The 20,434-nt window shown below is 41.6% G+C and overlaps 2 protein-coding genes across 4 annotated transcripts in view; one reads left to right on the top strand and one right to left on the bottom strand.

Moving 5' to 3' along the window:
* The window catches only part of dync1li1 (dynein, cytoplasmic 1, light intermediate chain 1), a 10,553-nt gene extending 5,767 nt beyond the window's left edge, over positions 1–4,786 (bottom strand). The window contains exons 1-11 of one of the 3 annotated variants that reach the window (XM_027144410.2): positions 4,626–4,786; positions 4,242–4,315; positions 3,683–3,799; positions 2,804–3,034; positions 1,932–2,092; positions 1,698–1,791; positions 1,389–1,524; positions 1,199–1,310; positions 961–1,020; positions 653–697; positions 291–411 (exon numbers count right to left, since the gene is read on the bottom strand). In XM_027144410.2, coding sequence (XP_027000211.1) covers positions 291–411; positions 653–697; positions 961–1,020; positions 1,199–1,310; positions 1,389–1,524; positions 1,698–1,791; positions 1,932–2,092; positions 2,804–3,034; positions 3,683–3,799; positions 4,242–4,315; positions 4,626–4,729 — 1,255 coding nt within the window. In that variant the 5' untranslated portion in view covers positions 4,730–4,786. The remainder of the gene's footprint in view (positions 1–290; positions 412–652; positions 698–960; positions 1,021–1,198; positions 1,311–1,388; positions 1,525–1,697; positions 1,792–1,931; positions 2,093–2,803; positions 3,035–3,682; positions 3,800–4,241; positions 4,316–4,625) is intronic. The other 2 variants (XM_027144411.2, XM_047808030.1) reach the window with 2 other exon arrangements.
* Positions 4,787–6,317: 1,531 nt separating this feature from the next.
* The window catches only part of cpne4b (copine IVb), a 61,077-nt gene continuing 46,960 nt past the window's right edge, over positions 6,318–20,434 (top strand). Inside the window, exon 1 of the mRNA XM_027144406.2 lies at positions 6,318–6,530. The gene's annotated coding sequence lies outside the window, so the exon portion shown is untranslated. The remainder of the gene's footprint in view (positions 6,531–20,434) is intronic.

The following is a 20,434-nucleotide window of genomic DNA, read 5'->3' as shown; positions in this document are numbered from 1 at the left end:
AGTTCAAACAGGTTCTGACCATCAGAACAAGCCGAGGAACAGATGATAACTTCCTAATCATCATCGCATCAATTGTTACCCGGGGCTGGAAGAATGAAGGTTCTCCAAGACCAAGTGGAAGAGTGTGTAAAGGCCTAAAGAAAAGCCTGGAGTAAATCTTTAGTGCCTGGTGTGTAGAATAACAGAGTCTGGCCTAAACAAAGCTCTGAGGCCATGGGGAAAGAATAAGGAAAGAAAAGAAAGACAGAAGACGAGAGCAGGAGTCCTAAAGGCTCAGCTCTCATACACACCTTTCATGTTGGGATCAATCTTCTTGGTACCTGATTGCATGGGCATGACGTTAGCCACGTTAGAGGCTGCTGAGCGATTGGTCGTCCTCGGGGAGCCACTGGGAGCTCTGTTTGAGGTGTCCTAACACACACACACACACACACACACACACACACACACACACACACACACACACACACAGCCATCAGGCAGATAAACACAAACAAGGGATAAATGAAAGACAGATAAAGGATGGATGAGGGATGGATGAACAATAGATGAGGGATGGATGAACGATAGATGAGGGATGGATGAACGATAGGTGAGGGATGGATGAGCAATAGATGAGGGATGGATGAACGATAGATGAGGTAAGACTCACCACTGGCCTTCCTGTGGTAGCTGCAGGCTGTTTAGATAATAGAGTCTACAACAGAGATGAAAGACAGAAGAGAAGAGAAGAAGGAGCTCAGCACTGATGCATCATCATTCCTCTCGTTCCATTCATAGACACACGATATTAATGTGTAACTGTCCTCAATCACGCGGGGCTTTCTGTTCTCACGTTAGTGGTCTACACACAATGTAGTGTTTTGTAAACGTACAAATTTTCACCAATACATTTCAGATGTGGTTTTAAGAGCATCAGTAGAGTATCTGTGAAAAAAACTTAATTCATTAATACATTACCTGCAACTTCACCAGAAACACTTGGTCATCTTCTGCTTGAATTTCTTTCTCGTGTACAAACTGCAAAGACAGAATGAACAAAAGATTTATTACAACAGCAACAGTGTAAACTTCCACTAAATAGAAATTCAGCTCATCATCATGCCTCATGTTGATGTGTTGTTGTGATCATATGGAGTGAAACGACATGGTCACAGCCCCTGAAAATATCCACTACACCCACGGGGCAGAGACTTACCTTTCGAACCGGAGGCTTGACTATTACATCTTCAAAGTTATCATCTGCTTTTATGGTCTGGAGGTTTTCATGTAGGATGGCGATCTTTTTCTCATTGTCCCAGCCTGATGGACTGAGACACAACACACAGCTGCATTGTTCTGGTCTACAGGTAATGTAACGTGTAAAAACATCAGCATGCAGCACTTACATAAACACTGAGTCCTTCTCCACCACCTGCGCTGGGAAATTAAATGGAAAGCCATATAACCTGTGGATGAGGTATTTATATATCAAGTCTATATTTTTATTCTCCTTCATAGATGTGTAGAGCAGTGCTGCTCCGTCTGTGGGACACGAGTCAAGGGGCAGAATACACCAGGAGTGAACCTGCTGTAATGTCCAGCACATACATGCAGGGTTTATATAATGTGTGTCTGTGTGTGTGTGTGGGTGTGGGTGTGTGTGTGTGTGTGTGTGTGTGGGAGAGAGAGAGAGAGAGAGAGAGAGAGAAGGATACACTGCAGGCAGAAGTGTCGAATGTGGGACTGGATGAAGTCTAAATGCTCATCTCTATAATCATGTTCCTTCTCCAAAGCGCTGATAGCATCACACTGTTTTAGAGAGAGAGAGAGAGAGAGAGAGAGAGACAGACAGACAGAGAGAGACAGACAGAGAGAGAGACAGAGAGAAGCTTTTACCCTCACCTCGACTGAATGTAGCTGCATTACTGGTACAGACATCACTTCTCTACCTTGGTACACACCACCACGAGCGGAATGCCCAGGTTGTGTGTGAGTGTGTTGTCACCCAAAGGAAGCACAACACTCTCCTCCTCCGGTTCTGCATTCCTTCTCTGAGACACTCCTTCCACATTGCTTCCTGGCTCCACATACTCCTGGAACTGCTTCACCACTGCAGACCCACACACAGCCGTGGGTTAAGTAAAAGAAGGTCAGACTGATTTACAGGTTAATCAGAACAGACTGCTGCATGTACAGTATATTCTTCACTGTCCTTAAACAAGTACTGCAACCAGGATGAACCTCTAAAAAAGGGAACAAAGGGCCAAAGTGAAGAGAAAGACAGGATCTGCTCATGATCTAAAATAAATAAAGGTCATCTGTGAAGCATGGTGGTGGTAGTGTCGTGGCTTGGGTTTTTACAGACTCGTTAATTTAAGGACAGTGGAGCTCATGAAGAATTCAGAGGTACACAGAAACATTCTGTCTGATAATTTACATTAAACATAATTCTGATAATAATTTAGGGACAAAGTAAGGTTTCAGACTAGACTGACTGAGGTGGGGGCCGGCATCAGGGAGACCGATGAGGCCTCAATCTTCTGATCTTGGCTGTTAATGCCTGCAGGACTGATGCTCAGTTTTTTAGATTTCACACCAATCTGTGTAAAATTTCAGGAGTCCATTTAATTACAAAATACTCAGACTTGCTCACCTTGGCACCAACAGCCATGTCACCCACTTAGATCATTCGGTTCCCTCATGCTGATATTTGATTTGAACATTTCATTTGGGCCTATACCCACAAGGCCATGTGCCCTTCTACATGGGCGTTCCTAATAAAGTGACCATATAAATGCATACCAGCTCATCACACACTTACATCTGTGCTCCAGCTCTCTCATGGTCTCAGGAGGAACTCGCAGTTTGTCCAGGTAATCCCTCAGCACACTGGTCCACTTGTGCAGGGAGTCGAGGGCCAGCCAGGGTCGGGACAGATCCACCACCAACACGGCCAGAGAGTCAGCCAGGTTCTCCACACATATTGCAAACTTCTGTAGGCCTTTATGATACAGATCCCCATCCAGCACCCATGCGTTACACCGTGCAATGTCTGCAATGAGAAGAACAAACATCAATAATATCATTAACATGATGCCTGCTTCTTTTAGAAGTCTTCATTATAAGACCTCGTCTGGCCCAAGCTCAATGGTCAAAGGTCAATGTTAACAATGCAACAGTTGTTGAGATTCACAATTCTTTATGAATCTCAAATCTACAATAATGTCCATTTGTGACTATAACCCAAGCTTTAGGAGAGCAGTCCTTCTACGTCAGCTATAAATAAGAGCATGTACATCTTTTATGAGGTGTTGATGGTATTTTATCATATCACCATCACAGTATTCTGAACAGCTCAGTGTTGTAACGACTGTGGAGCTTTAGACCCAGAAACCCACTGCATGACATGTCATCTCTGCTATGGATTTACTATTATATCTCACTTCTGAACTGCTGGTATCAAAAGAACAGGAGCGTCTACAGCCATAACTTTTTTACTCTCACACTCTGGCTGATTTATCTGCTTGATCTGCATCCTGGTCATTTAGCACAACAGGTCTAGGACTGAACTTTGTATACTGAGCCAGTAGGACAGGACAGACTCAGGAAGATACACAGGAACACACCATGTCACTAAAAACTAGCTCCTATTCACAGAAGTAAAAACTGGAAAGTTTCAGTTAGGTTTTAAAATTCTCACCATCAACATCCTCATCATGAACATTAAAGTACAGATACTCCAAGCCACGGCCTTTCATGTACTCCTCCACACCTTGCAGTTTGGCCACCAGCGTAGTCTTTCCAGAGGCCACGTCACCTGCATAGAGATTAAACATTATAGGTTTACACACACATATACGTTTGTTACACCTGACACAGTGTGATGTTACACCTGACACAGTGTGATGTTACACCTGACACAGTGTGATGTTACACCTGACACAGTGTGATGTTACACCTGACACAGTGTGATGTTACACCTGACACAGTGTGATGATGTGATGTTACACCTGACAGTGTGATGATGTGATGTTACACCTGACACAGTGTGATGATGTGATGTTACACCTGACACAGTGTGATGATGTGATGTTACACCTGACACAGTGTGATGATGTGATGTTACACCTGACACAGTGTGATGATGTGATGTTACACCTGACACAGTGTGATGATGTGATGTTACACCTGACACAGTGTGATGATGTGATGTTACACCTGACACAGTGTGATGATGTGATGTTACACCTGACACTCACCCAGGACCAACACGTTCTTCCCGGACGGAAGCTTGGACCGTGACCGCGTTGACACTTCACTGAGTATCGAAGACCTGCGCAGAAAAACGAACCGGGCTTTTGGTTCAGTGCGGTCATTGATAAACCTGACTCTCTCTCTCTCTCTCTCTCTCTCTCTGTTTCTCTCGCTGTCTCTCCCTCCCTCTCTCACTGTTTCCCTCCCTCTGTGTCTCTCACTGTTTCCCTCCCTCTGTGTGTGTCTCTCTCTGTGTCTCTCTCTGTCTCTCTGTCTCTCTGTCTCTCCCCTCCCCTGCTAGTTCGCCGCTAGCTATCTGTCTCCCGCACGTCTCCACAGCCTTCATGTCTCATACAGTGTGTGGATGATAAAACAGCAGATAGACTCACCATAAATTCTGCCCGTCCTCCTCCTCCTGGTTCTGGTTGTCTGCCGTGCTGTTATTAACATGTATGCTAGCAGGTATCTGTGTATTCCTCCCTACAGCCGCCATCTTCACAAGCTTGTGACACCACCACAAAGAGCCCGGATGTAACCGCACGACCAGCGGAGTGTGTTTATCCCACCCGTATTCTGACAAATCCGTTAGGAAAGGCTGGACCACTAAAGAACAATGATTCCAGCCAATTGCGGCGCAGGAAGCCTTGTAAATACAACCAATCTCCGCGTAAGAGGCGGGATTAGTAACAAAAACGGGTGTTAAAGAAATAACAGTGAGTTGGGCGGCTTCCTGGGCGTGGAGCAGCCGGCCGCAATCACATCACTATCAGACCTGTGAAACCAAAACATCTCACTCTCTCTCTCTCACACACACACACACACACACACACACACACACACACACACACACACACACACACACACACACACACACAAAACACACACAGACTCACAGACACAAAACACACACGCATAACACACACAAAAAACACATACACAGAGAGACACAACACAAAGAGACAATACACACACACAACAAACAGACACAGAAAACACACACACACACACACATTGTGTATTGTCTTTCTGTCTTGTTTGTCTTGCACTTTCTTCTTGTCTTTTCTCTCACACTGTGTACCCCAGGTTACACAGACACACTTTATGTGGCCAGGACTAACTTAGTCCTTAGCACTGTCTTACCTTGGTACACTGTGTACAACAGATATAAATGGTTGAAATGACAATAAAAGCTTCTTGACTTGGACTTGACACCACCTACATAGGGCTCGTCTCTGAGCTTTACCCAAAACTAAAAACTATAACTTCATGCCACAAAAAACAGTTTCTTTGCATCTGCAACTGGTAAACATTGATAAAGTACCTCACCACAGTTCAGATACAGTACACTGATGTCTGCTATATTGTTTTTTCTTTCCTCACACTATTGTATATCTAATGTACAGTTAAACCTGATCCTGAAAAGATGTTATGAAGTGCTGTTGTATACACTTTTAATGTATACGGGGGGGGGAGGGAGGGAGGGATGGGGAGAGAGAGGGAGGGAGGGATGGGGGGGGGAGAGAGGAAGGAAGAGAGAGAGAGAAAAATATCAGAATCAGAATCAGCTTTATTGCCAGGCATGTTTTCACGTTTGTTTTAGTGCCAGAAGCTCCACAGTGTAACAGAATGACAGTATAGATGAAATTGTATGTACACATTTACAGGTGTGAAATGTGCAGTTTAAATATACATATGAAATATACATATACAAATATAGACAATTTGTATGTACACATGTGCAATTGTGAAATGTGCAGTTGAAGTAAACAATAAACATTTAAACAATATATATGTATGTGTGTATGTATGTATGTATGTATGTATGTATGTATGTACAGATGTGCAAGTATGAAATGTGCAAGAGAGAGAGGGAGGAATAGAGAGAGGGGGGAGAGAAAACGATGCAGTAACTATTTCCTAAAAAATGAAAAAATCTATATTTCGGCAAATAAAAAAAAACTGTCCAGTGTCAACTCAGTGTAATTCTACTGAATTGCCACTAGGGGTCAGTGTCTCACTGCGCTCATAAACTGCTCCGTCTGTGTCTACCAACTCTCTCTGTGTGTGTGTGTGTGTGTGTGTGTGTGTGTGTGTGTGTGTGTGTGTGTGTGTGTGTGTGTGTGTGTGTGTGTGTGTGTGTGTGTGTGTGTGTGTGTGCCGATCAGCTCCTTCTCATGGAGCACTTTACCGGGACATGAACACACACCCATCACCCATCTCTCACTCCAGTTTAGCGCTCATTTACTTTCCTTCCATCGTTTGGGATTATTAGATTTATCCACGCGGACAGTGCGGTAAGTTTCTATTCTCGTCTCTTTCTTATGTCTTGTATAAGATAGATGTATTAGCTTTACATTCGCACCTCTTATTTAAAACATGATTGTGATTGATGTGTAAATCTGGCAGAAATCTTGTGTTAGATAAAAGAGCAGCAGCACTTTTGTTCAGTAAGAACGTTACTCTCATTACTGTGATTATTACATAGACCAATGATCTTCTTGTAATGACATGAATCTCAAATGGAATTATTTATTTTTCCGTCCCAAAAGTTTTTGTAAATAGTTAATGCGCATATTTTTACGCAGATCACTGGTTTAAATATTGTTGTCTGTGCTGAGACATGAGCACTGCAGGGTCTCCTCCACACTTCTCCTCTGTGTCTCATGACCATCTCTGTGTTCCTCTGAAAGTGTTTCTGAGATAATGATGTGTATAAGAGTTGATGTTTCACACTGGATCTCAGGTGTTGTTTCTTATAGCAAGAACGCTATAAGAAACAACACTTGAGCGCTCAGGGGATAAATGTTAGGTTCTGGTCTCATCTGTTCACAACAAACATGTGATTGTTTGTGGGTTGCTTCATCTACATAAACTTTTATAACCCCATTATATCATGGCTCTGTGAAGAATTCTACAGGCTTTTATCTGCTTGTGTGTTTTTCTGTTTGTTACTTGACTTTGCTTTCCACAGTGTGTTTTAAGGCATCAGCGTGTAGATGGAGAGCCAATAAAAATGTTGTTTTCATCACTTTCCATAGGAGATGATCTGAACCTGATCTGAACAGGTTTTTGGGGAGTTTTGGTTAAAGAAAAGGTAGATAACTCAGGAGCTGAGTGTATGATACACTGCGGGTTTAATATGGGATTGAATGGTAACCATGACTACCAAACTCTTCTGTTTGATTTTACTGTTATAATGCATGGATACGCTAAAGCATAACCATGGTACATAATGCTAGGTACTACATGGTACCTTATCAACCCTAATAAATCTGATAACTCATTTATAATGAATAAACTAAATTGTGTGCTGAATATTCAAGCTATCTACCTTTTATTAGATGCTGTAATTAGCTAATAAGCTCAACATTAATGAATTAATAATTTTCTGTGAAACTAAACATGATTTTCAGTGTTGCTAGAGAACAAACAGCTTATTCACATTTACTTCACAAACAGACACACAAAACACACACACTCACACACAACAACACACACACAACACACACATACACACACTGAGACACAACAAACACACACAACACACACACAACACACACATACACACACTGAGACACAACAAACACACACAACACACATACAGCAACACACAACACACACATACAAAACACAGACAACCAACACACACACACACACAACAAAAACACACACAACACACACATTCACACACTGAGAGACAAAACACAAATTACAAATTCTTTTTCCTTTTTTTCCCACATGCTGCTAAAACATGATATCATACAGTAAAGTTCAGTAGAGAAAGAGCACCTTTTTGTGCACTACACGGATTCTTTGCATGCAGCCACACCCTCATGGCATTTAGCCACACCCCCTGTGCCATTAGGGACCAAAGCTCAGAACCTAACTTGATGTGAAATCCCTGCTGCATCATTTGTGAGATTCTCCCAGTTTCTGAGTTCTAAGGTTAGTGTGAATAGAAGAGGGAGAACACGAGAGTGTCTGGTGCAGGAAATTAAGTGCGAAGATGAGGAGCTCTCCTTTATATATGAAAAAGGATCACCAGTGGCAAAAAATAATGACAGTCAATCTGCATTTAATCAAAAACGCCAACCTTTCTGCATTTTCTTGAAAGACATGAATAATTGACCGTTTGCCGTAGTTCAGTATTCAGGTCAGGTGTTGGAGCGCTGTGGAGGTTCCAGCAGGACTCACAGCACTTAGACTACATACTGCCTCCTCAGCACAAAGTAGTGAGACAGAGGAAGCTTGCAGTGCTCTGATGATTGTACTGTACTGTAGATTGGATTTCCTTCATCAGCAATGTCACTTCCTTTATTGAGTCAGAGAAAACAATAAAGCTTGTGTTCCTCAGAAGAAGGCAGTGGAGTCTCAGAATACATCACAGCCTCCTGCAGGAGACACAAACTCCATAACAAGCACATTTAAATGATAACTCTAAAGCTTTACACTGTAACTATTATTACTCTTAAATATTTGCTTATGATAAAGTATAAAAATATAATATAAATTATATAAATGTGTCACTGTGTGTGTGTCACTGCGTGTGTCACTGCGTGTGTCACTGTGTGTGTCACTGTGTGCATTACTGTGTGTTTTTCACTGTGTGTATCACTGTGTAACTGTGTGTGTCACTGTGTAACTGTGTGTGTGTCACTATGTGTCACTGTGTGTGTCACTGTGTCACTGTGTGTGTGTCACTATGTGTCACTGTGTGTCATTGTGTGTATCACTGCATGTGTGTCACTGTGTGTGTGTCACTGTGTGTGTGTGTGTGTGTGTGTGTGTGTGTGTGTGTGTGTGTGTGTGTGTGTGTATCACTGTGTGTATCACTGTGTGGTTGTCACTGTGTGTGTCAATGTGTGGGTGTGGGTGTGTGTTACTGTGTGTCAACAAAAGTGACTACTAAGCGTTTTTTGACATTTCATGTCAAAACTGCAGTCATTATGGAATTCTACTTATTGTTATACTGCATAGAACAGTTTTTTGGGGGTAGGGCTACACGTGACATCACGTGAATACCTGGTGGGGTGCCAATACTTTTGGACAAAAGTGTATTGACTGGGGGCCAATACTTGTGGAATCATTGGATTGATAGTGTGGAGTTGATAGTTACATGTATTGACAGTGTCCTTTACATATACAGAGAGAACAAAAGAGTTTTAAGAATTCCCCATTCAAGTGTATGGGGAAAAAAAAAACCCTTTGAGCTTCCGTACCGGGAATTCCAGAATTCCGATTGCTTATAAAAGTCATAGCACACCTGTCCTCAATGAGCCGGGGCAATTTGACACCTCATCCATGGGTCTAGGACAAAAGCTGCGGGGCAAGTTCTCTCACTCACTCATTTTCTACCGCTTATCCGAACTACCTCGGGTCACGGGGAGCCTGTGCCTATCTCAGACGTCATCGGGCATCGAGGCAGGATACACCCTGGACGGAGTGCCAACCCATCGCAGGGCACACACACACTCTCATTCACTCACGCAATCACACACTACAGACAATTTTTCCAGAGATGCCAATCAACCTACCATGCATGTCTTTGGACCGGGTGAGGAAACCGGAGTACCCGGAGGAAACCCCCGAGGACTGGGGGTACAAGTTACGCGCCGAAAAAGTGTCCGGAAGAATAAGCAGAACTAGAACGGTACATTCCCTAAAGAAAATATGAATGTGCTCGCACGTGACGTCAGTTCCCCTCATCGTGCTGAGTGTTTTGATATATGACATGTCCATGTTGTGCTAAATTTATGGTTTCGCTTATTTTGGGGGCGGGGCTACACGTGACGTCAGTTCCCCTCATCGTGCTGAGTGTTTTATGTTGTGTAACTGAGATATGGCTTCTTTATATTGCAATATGGTTCGTAAGGTGCACTACATGGTTGCTAGGGTATGGCTGCACAGTTACTATGGTTATATTTGCAGACTAGTTTCTCACCTGCAACAAAAGAGCACACCTGAAAATCCATTTATCTTTTCCTGAAACAAGCGCCATGAAGATCTTGAACTAAAGCATCAATCAGTGATTTTACTGGGAAAAAATATAATCACGTTACAATAAGGATCATTAGTTCAAATGTAATGTATTAACTAACATTTACTAACCGTGAGCAATAAATTATTGTATTTAGTAATCTTTGTTAAAATAAAGTTTATTCTTTGTTCATGTTAGTTCACAGTATATTAAGTAATGTCAACACGGTGTTAATAATGTATTAGTAAATGTTGAAATTAACATGAACAAAATGAATAAATGCTGTAGAAGTGCAGTTCATTATTAGTTCATGTTAAGTAATGTGGTAACTAATGTCAACTAATGAACCTTTATTATAAAGTTTTATAAAAACAAAAACTGTCTAAGGGTGGATTCGAACCCCGAATCTCTGCATGCTAAACGGGTTCACTATCCACTACGCCATCCAGGAACACAAGGAAGCCTTTGTGGTTTTATGTATTAATTCACTAATGTGAAGAATGGCGCGTCTAACAATACCCCAGCTTTATTATATTACAGTCATTCTTATCATTCTTTGTGATATACGTGTCATATGTTTAAAAATAAATATATAATGTGAGGAGACAAAGAAAAAATGCGCTTAATTTTAAATAATGGGTGGCTCTTAAAAGAGCTGTTGCTGCTCTTAAAAGGACATTAGTTTAAAGTGAAATAAAAAAATTATAAAAACTACACTGATAGTTGAAAACAACAAAAAGTTATACAAATGGCAGAAACAACAACATATGTGACCGCCGTGCTGTCCAAGGCACCACAGCACTAGGTTTAAGCATTAAATACACGGTTAAATGTTATAGTGTTTGAAAGCTTAGACTCTCGGGATTTTATTAAGCCCACACACAAAGCATAAGATGATTTATAGCCATCATACTAATTTAATCCAAGTTGATAGTCATCGGAAATATCCGGTGCTTACCTTTCTTCACTGGGGTAATATTTTCCAAAACAAATGCTTGTAAAAAATCCCCAAGAGTCTAAGGAACTGGAATATGTAAGCCTTTTAATCCAAAACGCTTTAATCCAAAACGCGTTTCTGACCGAAACACACAGCACTTCCGTCCTTTGTTTTCGGCTCTCACTTGTCCTAGGAGGCTTAAAAAATACACTGAGCCGTCAGATTTGTAGTCCGAATCAAACGAAAATCATGAAAATAGGGGGCGATCCCACAATATATATATGAAATGAAACTGAAGCTCACTGTGAAATATAGCAACAAGCTTTAATTAAAGACCTTTACACAGATTCACTGGTGTCTGCTGCCCTCTTTTGGATGTTAGCACATCTACAGAGAGATTCCCCATTCAAGTCTATGGGGAAAAAACACCCCTTTGAGCTTCCATACTGGGAATTCTGGAATTCTGATCGCTTACAAAATAGATAGCACACCTCTCCTCAATGAGCCGGTCGATTTGACACCTCATTTATGGGTCTAGGACAAAAGCTGCGGGACAAGTTACGCGCCGAAAAAGTGTCCGGAAGAAGATGCATAATAATAATAATAATAATAATAATAATAATAATAATAATAAGTATGCAAGAGAATAAGAATGTGCTTTGCAAGCACATTAATTTCATAATGACTGCAGTTTTGACATGATATGTCAAATCAGTAGAATTCCATAATCAGTAGTCACTTTTGTCCAAAAGTTTTGGCACCCCACCGGGTATTTACGTGACGTCACATGTAGCCCCGCCCCCAAAATAAGCGAAATCATAAATTTTGATATACGACATGGACATGTCATATATCAAAACACTCAGCCCAATGAGGGGACGTGCCTCACGTGTGTTTTGGTCATGTGACGTCACATGTAGCCCCGCCCCCCAAATAAGTGAAATCATAAATTTTGCACAACATGGACATGTCATATATCAAAACACTCAGCACAATGAGGGGAACTGCCTCACGCGTGTTTTTGGTCATGTCACGTGACGTCACGTGTAGCCCCGCCCCCAAATTAAGCAAAATCAAAAAGTTTGCACAACATAAACATGTCATATATCAAAACACTCAGCCCAATGAGGGCAGGTTGCCACATGCAAGCACCATTCACATTTTCTTCAGGAAATGTATCGTTCTCGTTTGTATTACGCTCTGCACGCTCTACGGAGAAGTACAGGCACGTGCAGCATGCACGCACAGTCAGAGCTGGAGGCATTTATCTATAATGTTAATCGTCGGGAAGCCGCAAAGATGCCAACCAAAAGCAGTAAAATTTCACTATTCTTATTACCAGAGTTGATAGCACAAACATATTAATGCAAACAATCCATTCAATACTGAATAAAAATACCATTTATTGATTTGGTCTTTGTCTTGTGAATATTATCTTATTAATGACTGCATTCATTGGACACACTGTAGAGAATGCACACACATGAACTGATTTGATTCAAGACTGACATCATTACATCATGCATAAAGTTTTGGTGTCCTTTTTTGCCATTTTAAATAATACCATAACGTTTGGCTTACTATGTTGTCATATAATATATAATATAAAACTCTTCTTGTTTTAAATTCTTACTGAGGGCTAAAAGCCATAAAGACGAAACCCTAGAACCGCCCCTGCTCTTATGCCTACCGAAAATCACTGACATTTTATGATACTTGTACTTTTACTCAAGCATTGCTTTCTAATACTTTATACAACACTGGATAGCAATACTTGAGTAAAAGTACAAGTATCGTACTAGAAAAAGACTCTGGTAGAAGTGAAAGTCACCTTTTAGCATATTACTCAATATGGTGTACTGTTCACCATAGCCCTTGTGGACTCCTCTACAAATCTGTTTATGGTTGTGATTATAAAGTTCGATTTTGGTCTCATCACTCCAGATGACTGTGTCTTTCACTGTGTCTATCACTGTTTCACTGTGTGTCTGTTACAACCCCAATTTAAGTCTAGGGGGTTCTCAGGGACAGCCACTGGTGATTACTTACCCTTAATAACCACCAACAGTAATATCATAGGCAGACACCCTACTTGTGTTGATTTTTCTTTACTGTGCTGTACGACGTGACATCAATCTTATTATAATAATATACAAAAGGAGTTTAGAACTACTACAACAGTTGGGACTGGACAACCTGCTTACCTGGACAACACTGCTTTATTTTATCTACTTTATCTATTTTATTTTTTTTATCTACATACAAAAATGAAACTAAAATCCTAACTATGCTATACTTCCCTTGCTAACTAAAATACAGAAGGAGGCACCTGCCTCTTTACCTAGACAGTGAAGTATACTGCGTGATGTAAATGTTTGAACACGCTCCTTCTTACCTCTTCAAGCCACATACGTAGAACAAAGTTGTACATAAACAGTCGTAATAGCAACGCCTCAGCCACACCAAAATACACAGCAGAATCAATAACTTCATTCACACCACAACTTTAACGACATGCCAACCAACAACCCAACAGCGAGTTGACATGACGTTCACTCTTTAATTGTTGTGGACCTTTTTCGGGGCGTTGTCCGTACGCTGTGTCTTCTGCCCTATCCCAGTAGGTGTGGGCATAGTCACACTGTATGTATCACTGAGTGTGTCACTGAGTGTGTCACTGAGTGTGTCACTGTGTGTATCACTGTGTCTATCACTGTGTCTATCACTGTATCACTGTGTGTCCCTGTGTGTGTCACTGTGTCTATCTGTGTGTGTCACTGTGTGCATCACTGATCACTGTGTGTCGGTGTGTGTGTCACTGTGTCTATCTGTGTGTGTCACTGTGTGTATCACTGTATCACTGTGTGTATCACTGTGTCTATCTGTGTGTGTGTTACTGTGTCTATCTGTGTGTGTCACTGATCACTGTTTGTCGGTGTGTGTGTCACTGTGTCTATCTGTGTGTGTCACTGTGTGTATCACTGTGTCTATCTGTGTGTGTGTTACTGTGTCTATCTGTGTGTGTCACTGATCACTGTGTGTCGGTGTGTGTGTCACTGTGTCTATCTGTGTGTGTCACTGTGTGTATCACTGTATCACTGTGTGTATCACTGTGTGTCGGTGTGTGTTACTGTGTCTATCTTTGTGTGTCACTGTGTGTATCTCTGTATCACTGTGTGTCGCTGTGTGTGTTACTGTGTCTATCTTTGTGTGTCACTGTGTGTATCTCTGTATCACTGTGTGTCGGTGTGTGTGTGTCACTGTGTCTATCTGTGTATATCACTGTGTGTATCACTGTATCACTGTGTGTATCACTGTGTGTATCTCTGTGTGTGTCACTGATCACTGTGTGTCGGTGTGTGTGTCACTGTGTCTATCTGTGTGTGTCACTGTGTGTATCACTGTGTGTCGGTGTGTGTGTTACTGTGTCTATCTTTGTGTGTCACTGTGTGTATCTCTGTATCACTGTGTGTCGGTGTGTGTGTGTCACTGTGTCTATCAATGTATCACTGTGTGCCACTATTATTGTGTGTATCACTGTGTGTATCTCTGTATCACTGTGTTTCGGTGTGTGTGTCACTGTGTCTATCACTGTATCACTGTGTGCCACTATCATTGTGTGTATCATTGTGTGTATCAATGTTTATCACTGTGTGTATGGCTGTGTTTGTGTGTGTCACTATGTCTATCTGTGTGTGTCACTTTGTGTGTCACTGAGTGTATCACTGTGTGTCAGTGTGTGTGTGTGTCACTGTGTCTATCTGTGTGTGTGTGTGTGTGTGTGTCACTGTGTGTATCACTGTATCACTGTGTGTATCACTGTGTTTATCTGTGTGTGTGTGTCACTGTGTCTATCTGTGTATGTCACTGTGTGTATTTCTGTATCACTGTGTGTATCACTGTATCACTGTGTGTATCAATGTTTATCACTGTGTGTATGACTCTGTTTGTGTGTGTGTGTCACTTTGTGTGTCACTGAGTGTATCACTGTGTGTCGGTGTGTGTGTCACTGTGTCTATCTGTGTGTGTCACTGTGCGTATCACTGTATCACTGTGTGTCGGTGTGTGTGTCACTGTGTGTATCACTGTATCACTGTGTGTATCACTGTGTCTATCTGTGTGTGTGTCACTGTGTCTGTGTTTGTCACTGTGTGTATCACTGTGTGTATCACTGTGTGTATCACTGTGTGTATCTGTGTGTGTGTGTCACTGTGTCTGTGTGTGTCACTGTGTGTATCACTGTGTGTATCACTGTGTGTATCACTGTGTGTATCACTGTATCACTGTGTGTATCACTGTGTGTATCACTGTGTGTATCACTGTGTCTATCTGTGTGTGTGTGTCACTGTGTCTGTGTGTGTCACTGTGTGTGTCACTGTGTGTATCACTGTGTGTATCACTGTGTGTATCACTGTATCACTGTATCACTGTGTGTATCACTGTGTGTATCACTGTGTGTCGGTGTGTGTGTAGCGATTTTGGCTCACGAAGCAAGGTAAATATTTATAAGTAATTGTAACATGTATAGTGACTCCTAAATATTTTAACCTGAGTTGAAATTAACGGTAATGGAATTAACGTTACACTTATTTGGTCTGTTCGTCCGGCGAACAGGCCGTGTAACCTTTATTAATTCTATGAAGGCGGTATCTTCCCGGCCAAGAAAGATTCACTTCCCTTTTACTTTATACCGTAATTTAAATTAAATTAACTTAATAGAGCATGTAGTTCAGGCCAGATGTTGCAGGTACCTTAAGTTTGTGAGCGATACTCAGAGACAATCACTTGTGGCACAAAAATATGGCATTTAATGAATGAGACAAACACAACATGAAACTAACTACACAAACAAACAAAAGAAGTAGGGAAAATGAAGATGAAAATAAAATAAAACAAAAGAAATGGGGAAAAAAAATTGGGGAAAGGGAGGAAGAGACTGGAAAGAAGAAATTAGAGAAAGGAAGGAAAGGAATGGCAAGCTTAAACTTCAAAATTAATCACACCCTAACTGGGAAATCGTCACCGGAAACTTAAATTCACCTCAAGACACAATACAAGGTTCATACTTAAAATACGCATCTAAATTGGTTGGTAAAGGAAACGGTTACTTGCATTGGCTTACTGCACAAGAGTCCGGATGCAGCAGAGAAATCTCTGAGGTCAGTTAGGGTGGGGTCAGACGTTCTTCCAAGTTCTCCTGAAGATCAGAATAGTTGTCGTTCTTGGAAGTGAAGCTTGCTGGAACTTCTTTGAAGGAAGATGGAGTCGTCTCCAAGCAGTTCCGAAAGTCTGACCACGGATTAGTGGTGTTTGTGACAATTTAAAGGTCGCGAACTCACCCATCTTTGGGGAGATGGCCAATACTACGGCCTGAGATTTCGGAGGGAAAAACCTTTGTGTCAGGTGTCTGTGGGCGTGGTTTAGCTATCAAACTTTTAGATGACTTTAAAGTTTGATCCAGGGTGTATTAAGACGGTATGGCGCCTTTCGTGCTCAAATAAAATACACCATTGTTTGAAAAATGAGTAACCGATAATTTTGTGGTCATTTGGATACTAAACATGAAGGTTAATGACGGTATAAAGGCAGCAGTACATTACATACACAGATCAGTAATCAAAGTGTAACTGATGTTACTACAGTGTTGTGTTCTGACACATGAATAAAATGCACCCTTGTCAGGAAAGTAAGAAGAAAATAATTTTAAGTCAGTCAAGCCTTAACAGAAGAAACACATTACATTACACAGTATCAGTATAATTGGGGAGGAGATACATACGAGTATGGCTTAATGCTGTGGGATGTGGGGCATCTTATTCACTCGTTTTATTAGTAAAAGGAATGTCCCATTGTGTTGTGTGTGTGTGTGTTCTGGTTGAGGGCACCTATGAGTTCAATCAGAGAAGTGGCATGGGGTTATCTGATCTTTGTGTAGGATCCAGACCTTCTGGAGCCAGTTGTGTTTGTGTGTGTGGCACTGTGGGATGTAGCCCTCAATAAAATCGTAAATCTGGGTTGCTCGTCGGTTGATTGAATAGATGCCGAAGTTTAGGGTGCCTGGGACATGTAATCTAAATGACCTGTACCACACGCTACATGTGTGTCACTGTGTCTATCTGTGTGTCACTGTGTCTATCTGTGTGTGTCACTGTGTGTATCACCGTATCACTGTGTGTATCACTGTATCACTGTGTGTATCACTGTATCACTGTGTGTATCACTGTGTGTATCACTGTGTGTATCACTGTATCACTGTGTGTATCACTGTATCACTGTGTGTATCACTGTGTGTCGGTGTGTGTGTGTGTCACTGTGTCTATCTGTGTGTGTCACTGTGTGTATCACTGTGTCTATCTGTGTGTGTCACTGTGTCTGTGTGTGTCACTGTGTGTATCACTGTATCACTGTGTGTATCACTGTGTGTCGGTGTGTGTGTGTGTTTGTCACTGTGTCTATCTGTGTGTGTCACTTTGTGTATCACTGTATCACTGTGTGTATCACTGTGTCTATCTGTGTGTGTTACTGTGTGTATCACTGTATCACTGTGTGTCAGTGTGTGTGTGTGTGTCACTGTGTCTATCTGTGTGTGTCACTGTGTGTGTCACTGTGTCTATCTGTGTGTATCTTTGTGTGTGTGTCACTGTGTCTTATCTGTGTGTGTCACTGTGTGTATCACTGTGTCTATCTGTGTGTGTTACAATGTGTATCACTGTATCACTGTGTGTATCACTGTGTCTATCTGTGTGTGTTACTGTGTGTATCACTGTATCACTGTGTGTCAGTGTGTGTGTGTGTGTCACTGTGTCTATCTGTGTGTGTCACTGTGTGTATCACTGTATCACTGTGTGTATCACTGTGTGTCGGTGTGTGTGTGTCACTGTGTCTATCTGTGTGTGTCACTGTGTGTATCACTGTATCACTGTGTGTATCACTGTGTCTATCTGTGTGTGTGTCACTGTGTCTGTGTGTTACTGTGTGTATCACTGTGTGTCAGTGTGTGTGTGTGTGTGTGTGTGTGTGTGTGTGTGTGTGTGTGTGTGTCACTGTGTCTATCTGTGTGTGTCACTGTGTGTATCACTGTGTCTATCTGTGTGTGTGTGTCACTGTGTCTGTGCGTGTCACTGTGTGTATCACTGTATCACTGTGTGTATCACTGTGTGTCAGTGTGTGTGTGTGTCACTGTGTCTATCTGTGTGTGTCACTGTGTCTATCTGTGTTGTCACTGTGTGTATCACTGTGTGTCTGTGTGTGTGTGTGTGTCACTGTGTCTATCTGTGTATGTCACTGTGTGTGTGTTACTGTGTGTATCACTGTGTGTCGGTGTGTGTGTGTGTCACTGTGTCTATCTGTGTATGTCACTGTGTGTGTCATTGTGTGTATCACTGTGTGTATCACTGTGTGTTGGTGTGTGTGTCTGTGTGTGTGTCAGTGTTTGTGTTACTCCACTTGTGTGTGCACTACACAATTCTAGCAAAATTTCATTACACTCAAACTGTTACTACACTTACTACAGTCTATCAGTCAATCTGTGTGTTACCATGGCAACATGCCACGGTCTGTCCAGCTGTAGCTTCGTCAATCAACAAGATATTAGGCCTCATCTTGTCTAAAGAAGTCAGTTTATTGTGATTAATTTGTTATTTGTAGAAATTATGTATAAAAGCAAAAGCACACTCATGCAGGTACTAAATATCAGCACAGCTAAGATTACCTGAGACTGCCTGACTACATTTGGGTACCTGTAATTACCTGAGATTACATGTGATTACATGCAGTGTTGTAATGTAACAGTAAAAATACTTCGTTACTGTACTTAAGTAGAAATGTCACGTATCTGTACTTTACTTCGCTATTTAAATTTAGGACAACTTTCACTTTTACTCCACTACATTTCCGAGATAAAATGTAAACTTTTACTCCGTTATTTTCCCACTAAACATCTTCGTTACTCGTTACTACAAAATAAAGTCAGCAGAAATGTGTGTGACTGTAATAAGGGAGGTTTGGTGTATCACTGCTCCTAGATTGTATTACGCTCCGCACGCTGTACGGAGAAGCACAGGTACGCGCAGCGTGCACGCGCAGTCAGAGCTGGGGGCGTTTATCTATAACGGGGGCAACCAAAAGCAGTGAAATGTCACTATTCTTATTACCAGAGTTGTAGCACAAACACAATATTAATGCAACATCAATACTAAATAAAAATAATATTTATTGATTTGGTCTTTGTCTTGTGAATATGTGTTTATTAATGACGTCATCCATCGGACACACTGTTTGTAGAGAATACACACACACATGAACTGATCTGATTCAAGACTGACATCATTACATCATGCATAAATTTTGGTGTCCACTTTTACCATTTAATAACACCATAACTTTTGGCTTACTGTGTAGTCATATAATATAAAACTCTTCTTATTTTAAATTCTCACTGAGGGATAAAACCCCTAAAGATGAAACCCTAGAACCGCCCCTGCTCTTATACCTACTGAAAATCACTGACATTTTACTTTTTACTTTTACTTCAAATACTTAAGTACATTAAATATCAGAAAATGACTTTTGATACTTAAGTACCGTAAATATCAGATACTTTAAGACTTTTACTTGAGTAATATTCTAAAAGGTAACTTTCACTTCTACCAAAGTCTTTTTCTAGTACGATACTTGTACTTTTACTCAAGTATTGCTTTATACAACACTGATTACATGTGATTAAATGTGATTTCCTGCGATTATTTGATTACCTGAAATGATCTGAGATTTAATGGGATTACCATTAGCCTTGTGTAACGAGGCGGAGTCGTATGGATCCATTTGCAGCGTATTTATTAATATCGACAGAACAGACAGGCAGGGTCAAGCACAGTAAACACAATATCAGAGAAATGGCAAAATCGGAATCGAGGGACAGGCAGAAGGTCAGGGCAGGCAGCGAACAATCAGAGAGACGGGTAACAGAATCAAAGTCAAAACAATCAGAACAAACAATCAGAAAAACGCTCAGAATGACTGCGGAAGCAAGTTGAGACTTCGCAATGGGATCAAGTTTGTTGCTTATTTAAGCGCGTCAGCTGATGGAGAACAGCTGGCGCCCTGATTAGGTTGAGCGGGGTGTAGTGGGAAGTGTAGTCCGGGAGCGCTTAGTATTCCGGAGACGATTCTCTCCGTTGTGGGTGCGGAGGTGAGGCAGGTGTGCTGATCATGACAGAGCCCCCTCCCTGCGAGCGGCTCCCGACGCGAGGACGCGTGCGACGTCGAGGTCTTCCACGAGACCG

The sequence above is a fragment of the Tachysurus fulvidraco genome, chromosome 24 (assembly GCF_022655615.1).
Source record: "Tachysurus fulvidraco isolate hzauxx_2018 chromosome 24, HZAU_PFXX_2.0, whole genome shotgun sequence".
In the NCBI taxonomy this organism is placed as follows: Eukaryota; Metazoa; Chordata; class Actinopteri; order Siluriformes; family Bagridae; genus Tachysurus; species Tachysurus fulvidraco.
This window is presented reverse-complemented; position numbering and strand designations above follow the sequence as displayed.